General features: G+C 37.1%; 1 protein-coding gene across 3 annotated transcripts in view; it reads right to left on the bottom strand.

Moving 5' to 3' along the window:
• The window catches only part of map4k1 (mitogen-activated protein kinase kinase kinase kinase 1), a 51,235-nt gene that overhangs the window by 23,767 nt on the left and 13,390 nt on the right, over positions 1–14,078 (bottom strand). For all 3 annotated transcript variants that reach the window (XM_008426664.3, XM_008426665.3, XM_008426666.3), the window contains exon 2: positions 2,737–2,794. In XM_008426664.3, coding sequence (XP_008424886.1) covers positions 2,737–2,794 — 58 coding nt within the window. The remainder of the gene's footprint in view (positions 1–2,736; positions 2,795–14,078) is intronic.

Genomic DNA, 14,078 nt, shown 5'->3' with positions numbered 1-14,078 from the left:
CAATATTAATAAATTATTTACTCTAAACAAGCTCTTATATCTGGCTGTAAAGTCACTTATTAGTTAGTTTTGTTTTAATTCAAGTGCAGAAACATATTTACACCAGAAACTTGACAAAAATACTTGATAATATTTTGTGTTTTTGCAGTGTAAGGTTTTAAAAGTTTGAGGATGGAACAAAAATGATTTATTTCTCCAAGTTCTGTAGACATTTAAATATAACTTATGGTTCCATCCTGTCATTTTCTACTAAACACAGAGAAAACAATAAAACAAAGAGCTGCAAAGTTTCCAGATCCAACAGTGGAGTTATGACAATACCAAGACGAAAATATAAATCAATTTAAACTTGACCAACATCAGCCGATGCCGACATTAATGCCAATATGCTGTGCATACCAAGTTATAAAGTGAGAAATTAAAAAGTCAGAGGGGTATTTACAGGGAATTTTATGAAAACTGTGATTTTTTTTGTTCGATATTTCCTCATTTCTCAGGTTATCTTCTCTGAATTGACGCGTCATCTGAAAGAGTCGGATGAATTTAGAGGATTTTAGTTTCTGGAAGCAGAGAAAATTATTTTCCAAAATGAAAACCGAGATATTTAATGGTTCGATGAAATGTTGATACAAAATCAACAATTAGAAATAAACTTCTTTATAAAGTAAATTAACATTTCACTGCATTCGAGTCTCTGGAAAGTTGGAAGACAGCAAAAGAGTCTGAAGGTCGATGAAGTTCTGAAGTTTTCTGCAAAGTTTTGCCTAAAATCACCTCAACTGAAGCAGACTTGGCCTTTTTATCCACATGACCAGGAACTGGAGACGGTTTTCAGTTTTTAAATATGGGTGATGCAACCAAATCAAAAACTCTGATGTGTCGGTTGCGTCTGACTGATGTTTGGTTGAGTGTCTGTCAGAACGATCGGCCGCCGTTCTGACAGACAAACGGCCCTGAATTCAGTCGACTTCCCCATTAAAACCAGCAGCAGGTTCTCACAATTTAAACTAAAAGCAGTGCATGATGGGAAAAAGGCACTTTGAGCAGCTGATTTTTACCCTTTTCCACACATTTATAACATTCAACCATAATAGTAAAGTTATAATACGAGGAATTTAAACTATGTTGTTACAAGCTAACGCAAACAGAAATTAACCACTTGGTGATGCAAAGCTGGAAAATAAAAACAAAAACAGTTCTAACAAGGACGGAGACATTTTTAGATGAAGCAAAAAAAAAATTAAAAATTAAACAATTTTTGAGAGCCGAGGAGCCTCAAGTACTTAAAGACTCAATGTTTGTCCTAAAGCTGCTCAATAAGTCAACATACAATTTTTATCACTTTATTAACTGCAGCTAACAATTATTTTAGTGTTGATAGTAGTTATTCTGACGATTAATCGTTTATTCTGACGATTAATCGATTATTCTGACGATTAATCGATTATTCTGATGATTAATCGTTTATTCTGACAATTAATCGTTTATTCTGATGATTAATCATTTATTCTGATGATTAATCGATTATTCTGATGATTAATCATTTATTCTGATGATTAATCGATTATTCTGATGATTAATCGATTATTCTGATGATTAATCGATTCATAGGATAAAAATATTGTCAAATTCTGCAGATTTTTCATTTAACCTCTTAAGCCTTTTTATACAATATTGGGGAAAAAACATTTAAAATGCCTAAAATTCAACAACAAAGCATTTATTTAATGATTATTTGTAGCAAAGAATCTATTTGAAACTAAAAAACACTTCCAACAACAAATGAAAAGCTCAGCTCTTTCAGATGGACCCAACATAAACTCAGTGAAGGGTGGATTATTTTGGGTTTTAACAGATTAATTAATTTATTTTTTACAGAATTTGAAGCAGGTGAAGCTAAAACTGCGACTCCAGGAATATATTTTAGACATTTTGTATAATTGTGTTCTTTTGCATACTAGATTTTTTTTAGTTTGTAAACTCATTATCAATTAATCGATTACTAAATTAGTTGACAATTATTTCACTAATTGATTAATCACAATTAAACACCAGTTAGATGCTACATTTAGCGCCTTGCAGTCAGTCTGAATGCTAATAATATTTCTGACCAGTTAGATTCACAAGGAGATAAAAGTAATAAAGAGATGTGGAAAAAAAACTGTCAGAAAAGAAGAAGAATAAAAGACAGAAAGGGTTAAAATCAGCTGATATTTTCACTGAAATAATTAGAAAAATGAACCTTATGACTTTTTTCTTTAACTCAATAATCTGAATTATTGCTGCTAATTTTTCTACTGTGTAACTTAAAAAAACAGAACAAAAGGATGGAAAAAATACCAATAAAATAAATTTGGATCCAGATATTTTTTGGCAGTTTACAAGAATCTCGGACGAAGTGAGTAACGCTGGCAGCCATGTTGAGTTTTTCCACTCAGAGGACCGACTGAGACGCACGCGGCAGAAAAGTGATGCAACTGCGGGGGCTCTGGTTGTTTTTGGCCATTTTGATGATGCAGTTTGGTTTATATTTCTGTCTCACTAAGAGAATAAAAACAGTCCAAGGTTTGAAGGTGCTAAAGCGTTTCTATTTGAACTAAACTGAGAAAAGAAACCAACAATTGCACTGAGTTTAAAACGAGTCTGAGGTTTTTATGTAGGCTAAGCTGCAACATAATCAAAGTTTTCTTAAAGACGCAGTACCTTCCCTTCCAACAAACAGAGAAAAATTCTTACCTGGCTCCATCTTGATGACTTTAATAGCCGCCAGCTCTCCATTCTGCTTGTTGCGGGCCTGAAAAGAATCCAAACAGAAACATTATTCACTGTAACCTGAGGTTTATGACAGCTGAGCTCATTGATGCCACTGAGTTTCCTTGTGCAACTGCAGAGTTCAATGTGCAGGTTTGCAGTCCAGAACTGTGGAGTGCAAGAAACAGCCCACAACATCGACTCTGTGGCATTATGAACACACACACACACACACACACACACACACACACACACACACACACACACACACACACACACACACACACACACACACACACACACACACACACACACACACACACACACACACACACACACTTATAGCAAGCGCTCATGCATACATATAGTCAAACACATGCATACTATGACCTTTAAAGGTGTGACACAGGGTGGTGTTACTTTTCTCTTTGCAGGATTGTCGCAGCAATAAAAAAAAGAAAAAAAAATTAAATTAAATCATTTTCTCTTTTTTTGTATTTTTGGTCTGCCAGAAAAATCTCAAACATCCGCCAGCAGATGCTAATAAATGACAAGAAAAACCTGAACATTGTAGACGAACGAGAAAGAAATCATCAGGAGTAAACGTTTTGATGTCAAAAAGTCAGAAATTTATGAGGAAAAAATGACAGTTTTCCATGAATAAAGACGTAAATTTATACATTTATTTATGTATTTCCTGACTCTGAGGAAATACATGTCTAAAAGGGGTCTGCAACCTGTGGCTCTGAAGCCACAAGTGGCCCGTTGGACCTCCCACCATGGGTCCCTGTAACTGAACCAACTGATGTAGAAATAAAAGCAAATGCAGTTTTCTTATTTAAAAAAAAGAATGACAGCAAAAGTATCCTCAATATTATCTTAGATCTATTTTTCTCGTCGTTATGTTGGAAAGTACAGTCTGTGCTGGTTTTGCATAACGTTCCACAAATATCTACATCCTCTTTTTTGTGAAGATTTTATGTTTTAATTCATTTTAAAACCTAAAATTAGAAGCAAACTGGAGGTTCCTCTAGTAGTTTTAGATATTGTATTTTTTTCTGCAGGTTGTGTAACATTAGCAGCTTGAGTTTGTTCAGCTGGACTGAAGGTACAAATGGCTTTTTGGATCATGAAGGTTGTTGATTTAGGAGATATTTCCTGCACGTTCTTTCACATTGATGTGCCGTGGCATTATATAAATAACTGATTTCATTTGACTGATAAAATAGTATGAAGGCACACGACTGTTATCTTGAAGTTCTGGGGCCACAGAAATAGCTGCAGTGGGCCAGATTTGGCCTGAGGGCCTCAGGTTTGACACGTGTACTTTATACTATCAGAGAATATCTCAGATTTATATAATATATTATGGCTTTAATCGTTAAAAATTATCCTGGTTTTGTTGCAAATTCACAAATTTTCAACATCAGAGAATCATAATGTTTTTTCTTCTAAATATGTGAAATAAATATAGAAATTTCCAAGTTTTTAAGCAGAAATTTTTCCCATTCATGAGCCCTAATGCTTCGTCGTCGAGTGCTAGACCTTAAAGTAAATGCCAGACTTTAGGTTTTTCTCAATAAATCAAAGCACTGGCTAGAAGAACAACACTGTGAACAATGACAATTTGATGTAGATATGTGTTTTTATGCATTTCACTTGAAATTTTCTAGTACTTCTTTATATGTGTTATGAATTTTGAATTCAGTTTACTTGCATCAAAAAGAGTAACGCTCTGTGTATGTTTCATCAGCTAACTGATAAAATGTTTAGTTGCACTGTCCCTTTAAAAACAAATAAATAAATAAAAACTTGATTAGAATTTTTGTTTAAATAATGAAGCACCATCGGAATCTGCTACCATCGGAATCTGCTACCATCGGAATCTGCTACCCACTAATGCCTTTAGGTCAGGGGTGGGAAACTCCAGGCCTGGAGGGTCGGTGTCCTGCGACCTTTAGATGTGTCTCTACTTCAACACATCTGAGTCCAATAATAAGGTCATTAGCAGGACTGTGGAGAACTTCACTGCACTGAGGAGGTGATTCAGCTTTTTGACTGAAGCATGTTGAACCAGGTAGACATCCAAGACTTGCAGGACCCCGGCCCTTGGCCCTCCAGGACCTGGATTGCCCGCCCCTGTTCTAGGTTTTAGGTCGACAGTAAACCTAAAACCAGAACAACAAATATCACAAGAAAAAGAGTAAAACAGTTTAAATTAGCAATGAATTTCCACTAAAAGTGGGTGCATAAAGCAGAAATAACTACACATTTCACACATGGCAGAGCAGCCCTCCCACAACAAGCAAAGGAAACACCGATTCACATTGTAACTCCTTAAATAGAAAACAGTCATCTGCGTACGCAGCCAGCCAGTTAGGGCAGAACAAGTTGCACAGAGCGAAACGGAAACACAGAGAGGGAGTTTTCAAAACACCACTCATGGCATTTAAAGCTCACGTTTCTCCAAAGTAACAGATACTGTAAAAGTCTTGAAAGAGCATAAACGTCATCGTCAAAACAAGAAATTCAACCTGAATCAACTCCGGTCTTCACATTCATTTTGCCACTTGGACTGTAACCTTTACATCATGGTAAAACACCTTTGTCAGCCGGCTGAGTTAAATTAATTTTGTTGTTTAAAAAGAGAACGTGGAACATTTCAGGGACTCGGCAGGAGAAGCGGCCAGCTCCGCATCATGAGCTTGATTAGTCGGAAAATCGGCGGCGTTTTGATGCAATGGAAGCTGCAGTTGGTTTTCTGTTTGTCCGCTTTAAGCGTTACTCTGACATTAACATGGAAAGTTGTTGTGGTTTGGTCGCAGTGGGGGGGTTCACAATAAATTGCATCAGACAAACATTTACATAATTTCACCTTAGCTCAGCTTCAATGTTGCCTCACTGACTGAACTCCAAGTCAAAGACGCATCTACATCGTGACTTAATCTCATGTTTACAAAATGGAAATCTGATCAAACTACAAATATCTGAGGTGTACAACTAAATTTGATTAATATCTGAGGTTTATATATGTAAATTTTACACAAAAACATTTGGTGGAACGTTTTGGTTGGTCTTTGGGTTTGATTTGTTTCCCATCAAACTTAAATTGACACAAAATGTTTCTGAAATGAGAAACATACAGATTATATACAATCTATTTTTCTCCAACTACAAATAAAACAAGGTTTTATCTCTGTATGTAGCAAAAGAAATAAAATGCCACAGAGTTCAAAACCTTTCTGCTTGTTTTAATTCATGATTTACTGTATTTATTACATGAATAATTCATAATTATCGGGTGAATGAAATTAAAAAAAAATGAAAGAGATGAAAAACAGGATCACAAATTTATTGCCATTGCAATGTATCACAAAGAGCTGCATGGATTATGAAAAGAGTTTCCTAATTATTTAAGCACAACACTGTGGTAGATTTGGTGACAAACAGATTAAATATATTTCTAAGGTAAAAAGGTGAATAAGAGGAGCTGAAACAGGATCTTTCTACTCCAACATAGACAGATGTTGGAGTATATCCCCTACTCCAACATCTGTCTAAACAGAAAACCAGACAGAGATTTAAAGATGGCTACTGGTGCATTCCAAATGAACAGAATGAAGCTACAGCATAGCTACAGCAAAGCTACTGCGAAGCTACAGCATAACTACAGCATAGCTACTGCGTAGCTACAGCGAAACTACAGCGTAGCTACAGCATAGCTACTGTGGAGCTACAGCGAAGCTACAGCGAAACTACAGCGTAGCTACAGCATAGCTACTGCGTAGCTACAGCGTAGCTACTGTGGAGCTACAGCGTAGCTACAGCGAAAATACAGCGTAGCTACAGCATAGCTACAGCGTAGCTACAGCATAGCTACAGCATAGCTACTCCGTAGCTACAGCGTAGCTACTGTGGAGCTACAGCGTAGCTACAGCGAAACTACAGCGTAGCTACAGCATAGCTACTGTGGAGCTACAGCGTAGCTACAGCGAAGCTACAGCGAAACTACAGCGTAGCTACAGCGAAGCTACAGCGTAGCTACAGCATAGCTACAGAATAGCTACTGCGTAGCTACTGCGTAGCTACAGCGTAGCTATTGTGAAGCTACAGTGTAGCTACAGCGTAGCTACAGCGTAGCTACAGAGAAGCTACAGCGAAACTACAGAATAGCTACTGGGTAGCTACAGCGTAGCTATTGTGAAGCCACAGTGTAGCTACACCTTAGCTACAGAGAAGCTACAGAGAAGCTAAGCTACGTTGCTCCCTCTGTGCAAAGAGTTGTGTGATTGGTCAGACGTTTGCGGTTTTCATCAAAAATGCGCTGGGAGAGCAATGTAGTTATTTTCCTTCCACTGGTCCACTTCCTCTATCTGGTTTAGGGATCCTTTATCCACCATGGTGAGGAATTCTGCACATTTTTTACAATTCTTCATTAAATAGCTACAAAGACAAATGGCTAAAAACTCCTGGAAATCATTAATGATAATAGTTTTAAATCAAAAGTTGATTTGTAATCGAATTGAATCATCTCTGTCATCCAGGACATGTTTCTGTGGAATATCGTCTCCGTTTGGCTAACCAGCTGTTAGCATGTCACGACAGCAACATTCTTCAGTCAGAGGCTTCCTGGGTCACAGCATCATCATCCATAACGACGCTAAGTAAATGATCTAAACCATCCAGGAGACGATTTGCTTCAGCCTCACAACAATCAAATAGCTGAAGCTTTTTAACCTGATAAATAATTTTTAAATCCCAAGAATCACCAGAAATGTGAACGGCAGATACGATATTGTTTTACTGCTTGGGTATGAATAATTTTGGCCTTAGCCGTATATCCGAGCCTCAACGAAAACATCAAACACACAGTGATTCATTATGAAACATAGGACAAAACTAACTTACAAGTAAGACATGGGAGCTTGTTTTAAGTTAACAATATTGATGAAACAGTTCTACTTCCTTTGGCAGATTATTCCTCTTAAACATGAGAAAAATGTTTATTTATGAGTGAAATTACCTAAAAGTGGAACTAGTGCATTATTTTAAGAGCACCGAGACGTTTATGTGAAAAACTAGACTAAAAATACTTGGCAAGATTTTGTGTTTTTGCAGTGAATATCTGCAGAATGTAACTCAGATGTTAGAAATGATCTGGATCAGGAGTTCTGAAGCAGAATCACTTCAGTCCATCATATCTCATCAGAGTTGGGCTGAACTTGACAGAAAATGTGTTTTTTTGTGTGAATTTGGTGAAGCTGGAAGTTACACTGAACCTGAGCATTGATCTGATGTTGATCTGTGTTTCTGGGAAAGGTTAGTCACTCACCATTACAGAGCAGATTGCATGTATATCTGTGCAGAGCTTTGTTGTTGAGCCTTCTTGCACAATAATTCTGATTAAAAACGAGCCGCACGACGCGTTCAAAGAAGCCAGGTAACTTCTGGGAACCTGAAAAGCAGCGATGTCTAAACTTTCTGCACCGTGAGCCGAAATCACAACTTATTCATTTATTCAATTAAAATCCAACATATTTTTATAGTAAATTATTTTATTTTTGCATCCTCAGCATTTTAACTACAAATGTCCATAAGATAGTCTTAAAGTTATACGATAAAATTATTTTTATTTTATTCCCGGGAACTGACTTGGAAGCCATTAACAGCATTAATGCGATTTAAATGATTGGATGTGATTAAATCTGTTTGGTGTAAAAAGTCGCTGAAGGTTTGTGGCCCCACTGACATTAAATTGAAAGCAGCACAGATAATAAAAGAAAAACATTTGCTTTGCACCTAAAATTTTCTATTTTCAATTTAAGAAATTTGTCATTGATGGTCTCCTATAGAAGAACCATTCCTAACATGCGACTATGCGACCTCACAAAGAAACTCCTGGGGCCACAAAAGGCCCTCCAGCCGCATTTTGGAAACCTCCCACCTTACAGAGAACCAGCTGGGCCTGCCACTGCAACACATTTTGCTTGACAATAAATTGTCCCAGAAGATATTGCGATAAACAATAATATTATTTTCAAGTAATATAATCTCAAAGATTAATACACTTTAACTTCTAATCAACATTTAACACTGGAACTGGAAGAATTTTAAATATACAAAACAAACAAACAAAACAACAGAAACAACAAATAAAAGAGAACAAAAACAGAAGCTAGTTTAGACCAAAACACCAAACTGAAGAATTTTATCATCCAGTTTTCGGTGGGAAGTGAGAAACGATAAATCACGCGAATTGAAATGATTGAACTCGTTTCCATTTATCATGCGATTGATTGATTTATTGGTCCTGGAGCCCGTTCACTGAGGCAGAACTGCTGAGGTGACACCATGAAAGCAGCAGCAGCTACAACGGAAAAAGTGTTGAAATGAAGAAGAGTCAGTGGCAGGGAGACCAAAGAGGTCAAGGAGGGGAAAGACGAGCAGCAAACAAACAAACACAGCAGGTAAATGTCACGGCTGACATTTCCACCAAACGTTTCCACCCCGCAGCCTGTTTACCCTGCGGGGAGCGGGGCTCCTTCCACTGACCGGTGTGATGATGAAACGCCGACATGCTCTGGTTTTTCACTAAAGCTCGCTGAACGACGCCGATTTTTACGATGTGCTGGAACAGAAACGCAGATGTAGAATGAGGAAGCGAGTCCCGGCCGCTTCCTTTCACTGCTAATCACAAAGATTTGACCCCGTGCAGCAGAAAGGTCACAGCGGACAAAGTGCTGCAAGCACAACCATCACATGAAGTCCACAGGAAATCCAACACAACACGGTGGTGTGTGTGTGAATGTCACCAATTCAACATGAAACTACACATCATGTAGTTTCATGGGTACCAGGTTCTAAATGTATTCAAATTACGTCACAGGTGTAAAACAAATAAAACTAAGTCTATTTATGCCATTTATTTACACAAACTCCAGCTTGTTTCCGTAGAACGTTTTCCGTTTTTTTTTTTTTTATCTCTTTCTTTCTCACTGTTTATTTAATGTCACATGCTGTTTTTATTTTAATTATTGATCGACTAGAGTACAGCTTTGATATCTTTGATGTTTTTAATCTTTACTTTTCATCTAGTTATTAACTTATTTTTATTTCTCTTTCACACTGTCTATGTAAAGCCCCCCGGAAAACGTCCCAGTTAAACAAATCTATTTCTAGGGGAGTGAGAATCCTTGTTAAATGACATCTTAACTAAAACTCTGAGGTGTAAGAATCCTTGTTAAATGGCGTTTTAACTAAAACTCTGAGGTGTGAGAATGCTTGTTAATTGGCGTTTTAACTAAAACTCTGAGGTGTGAGAATGCTTGTTAATTGGCGTTTTAACTAAAACTCTGAGGTGTAAGATGTTTAACTGAAGTCAAGGGGTGTGGGTTTTAATGTTTTTCTTTTTTCACCTCTTTTTTTAATTCTCTTTTTCTTTCTGTTTATGCACCGTCACATGCTGTTTTTATTTTAATTATGTGAAGCACTCTGCGACACACTGGCGACCTGTCCAGGTGACCCCGCCTCTCGCCTGGAACGTTAGCTGGAGAGGCACCAGCAACCCTCCCGACCCCACTGAGGGACAAGGGTGTAAAGAAAATGGATGGATGGATGGATGGATGGAAATAAAATTTGATTGATTGATTGATTGAAAGTCCTGTCTGTTTGGTGAGGTGTGAATGCTAATCGAACTCTGGTCCAAACCTCGGGCTCCGTTCGGTTGAAGTGAACTCTGGTTTGGTTCGAATGCAGATGTGAACGCCAAGCCAGAGACCAAATTACACAATCATCTGCATAAAATGTCAGGAGGCATTCGGCACGTTTGGACACAAATCAGAAGTGATTGGAACGAAAGTGACTCCAAGACTGAGCCTTGAGGTACACCTTTTGTGACCCAAAGACAGGTGGAACTTACACCAACAGGCAGCTTGTTTGAGAGGATCTTTAATAAAATAGAGACCACAGGCTCTAGATAAGTCGATTACCAAAGAAAGAACTAATCTTTTTGAATCCAAAGCTTTGAAGCACATCGTTAGAAACCTTCAGAGCAGCAGTAGCAGTCTGTGCTACTTTACTCCAACTCCAGTAAATGTTCTTTTCTGAAGCCTTTGTTGATGTTTTTCCACCTTGGCATTGGTTACAGTGAAAGTGCATTTAATGAACAGCATCTAGACGGTACTTTCTATCAGAACAGCAGGGGTGTACTTAGTTTTTACTCCATTTCCCTTCATTTTTAAGAACAGCGTAAAACCTGAACGCACAGAAGTGAAAGGTTTGCTTTCCTCCGCTTTCCTTTTCTGCTGCTATGACTGTTTATAAAACCACACACCCAACTCTCAACCACATTTATCTCTTATCTTCCAGACTTACCCTTATTTTAAATATCAATGAACTCAAACTGATCAAGCCTGATGATCGTTTCGCTCAGCAGTGGGACGACAACACGCCTCTTCTCCCACCCAAGTTCAACGACAGAAATAAAAACCATCGCCACACAGGAGGAATCTCTGCCGAAAAACATATCACGATATAAACGTTTCATATCAGTCGATATCGATAATTATTTATTAGTTTTTTGTTTTAAAATATATGAAATAACGCCAAGGTGACATTTCCCGTTTCATCCAGTTTTCACTCCATGCCGTTGTTTTTTTTTTATTTTCAAGCAGTTGTGAGGCACAGCGGGAAAACTTTAAACTGCTGCTGCGCAGGTTGTCCAGCAGGTTGTTGCTAGGCAACCAGAGAGCGAGAGAGAGAATGAGGTAGTCGATTCCACCAGCCTAGCTTAGCTAGCAATGAGGACCTGAGCAGCTCATGACTTTTCTCTGCTCAGTTCAGTGAAATTATTCCATATTCTATCAGAAGTTTCTGTTGTGATCTATGTTTTATAAGGGCGGCCATGTTTGCAAACTGTCTTTCTTTATCATTTCACATCTAACCAGGAAGTTACTGAAATTGAAGCGACAACTTCAGTTTGCAGCGAGTAAATAAATGTCTGTAAGTGGTCCAGGTTGGTGAAACTGTTTTTTATCTCATTGTAGAACTGCAACTTACAATTTTGTTAGTAATCAATTATTTTGACAATCAATCGCTCAAAGAATTGCCGCATTCTGCAGAATTTTTGTAATCAGTTAAGCTTTTTTGTAATATATTAGAAATACAATAAAAAGATGAAAATAACATCAACTCAATTCCTTTTTTAAATAGGAAAACAGACATTTTGTTCCCTGAAATGCAGCAGCAGCATTCATTTAATGAATAATCGATTCATTTGTTGAAAACAAGGCAGTTTTGGAAGAACAGACTCACATTTGAAAAGATTCTTTTCTTACCTTAAATACAAAAAAATACATTTTTTTGTAGTATGTTGCTCTTTCAGCAAATGACCTTGTTTTTAGAGTCTGCATGTTTCTCTTAATGATTAATCAATTACTGAATTAATCGATTTTTTTAGCGATTAATCACGATTAATCTGTTTGATCGTTTCAGTCCTAACCCAGACTACCAGTCTCATCTCTGTGATGCAGAATTATTAATCGTTTCACCAAAGGAGCCAACAATATCAAAATGAAACGACTCGGGTTAATTTTTATTTGAAATGGTAAAAACTATTCTATTTATTTGGATGCAAAATGTTTGAATGAATCAAAAAGTTTTTCTATTTGCTAAATGCTACAATAATATACTTTATAAAAACTTCCTTTAGCCTCTGAAGCGTCCGTCATTGAGCTTCTCAACAGTTTGCTGGAGTTCTGGTCCATTCCTCCGGACAGAACCGGTGAAACTGGGTCGGATCTGAAGCGACTTTTCAGATCCGTTGACCTTCAGCCATCTTGCATCTCTTTGAAGGTCACAGTCCATCTGGAGCCATTTATGTGCAATCTTGAACTTTCTGTCTGGCGTCATTAGATGTTGATTCAGTACTCGACGTTCTTTCCACATGATGCAATTTATTCTGCGACTTACTCAAGTTACACCCCCACATCCTGATGCTACCTCCCCCGTACTTCTGTGAGGCTTCACCCCCTTCTACTTCCTCCAAATGCTCCAGAACTCAGGACACGTCTCCATGAATTAGGCTGTTTGAACTCATTTGGGTTTCTATGTTGATTTGGAAAAGTGGCTTCTTCCTGAATATCTTCATATTATATATATATATATATATATATATATATATATATATATATATATATAACGATTAATCAGATTAATTGTGATTAATCGTTTATCGAGTCTGTGTGCTATCTGGAGCATACAGACTCAAAAAAGGCCATTTGATGAAAGAACAACATATTCAGAGCAGTAATTACAATATATATATACATTTTATATATGCATTTTGCATTTAAGATAAAAACACCTCTGAGTATACAGATAAAAGTACAGAAATTCAAAAAATGGCTATTTGCTGGAACAACAACACACTCAGCAGTGATTAAGCCAAAATTGTACATTTAAGATAAAAACACGTTTGTCTGTAAATATGTTTTATTCAAAACTACTCATCATTTTTATATTGACCCTGTTGAAATCCACTAGAGGAAAGCTGTTACTGCATTTTAGACAATAAAATGTTTGTTGTTTGTTTTAAGGAATTGTCTATTTCAGTGGTGTCAAACTCGTTTTTATTTTGGGCCGAATCAAAAATCTGAATGTTCTTAAAGGGCCGGTTGCACCAGAATCTATTGATAAAACCAATAAAACTGTTAAAATATCAATAAATAGCTGTTCCTCTGGGATTTGTGATTATTTTAGTGTTTATTTTTGCTATCAAAATAACAGATTTTGTGGTGAATATTAAGAAATACTTGTAATCGTTATTCTTTTACAATATTTACACTAATGTATGATGTCAAATGTGACTATCACTCGTCGTATCAGTTACGGATTCAACGTTTTTGACCAATTTTGAGAAAATTAGCAGTAAAATCAGGAAAAAATTTGGAAATTTGTTGATTTTGTGTGATTTTTGCAGATTTGTGAAAAACTGGAAGGACTTATTGATGTAATTTGGAGTCCAGAGGGCCACATAGAAAGCTGCGGCGGGCCAGATTTGGCCCCCGGGCCTTGAGTTTGACACCTGTGGTCTATTTGCATCTTCTAATATTGTATAGAAAATCTTACTTAAGTGGTTAAATGAAAAAAAAAAAAACAATAGAAAATGCCAATTTCTTTATTCGATTAATCATTCGAATAACTGATTAAATGTTATATAGTGAATGAGCAGTGCTACTGTCTGCAGGTTCTTCAGTCAAATCAGCGCCGTTTTCTAGCAGAGGGCAGATTAAACGGTCCAGGGGAACCTCATGGTTCTCTTTCATCAA

The sequence above is a fragment of the Poecilia reticulata genome, chromosome 13 (genome assembly GCF_904066995.2).
Source record: "Poecilia reticulata chromosome 13, P_reticulata-male-v2, whole genome shotgun sequence".
Classification (NCBI taxonomy): Eukaryota; Metazoa; Chordata; class Actinopteri; order Cyprinodontiformes; family Poeciliidae; genus Poecilia; species Poecilia reticulata.
This window is presented reverse-complemented; position numbering and strand designations above follow the sequence as displayed.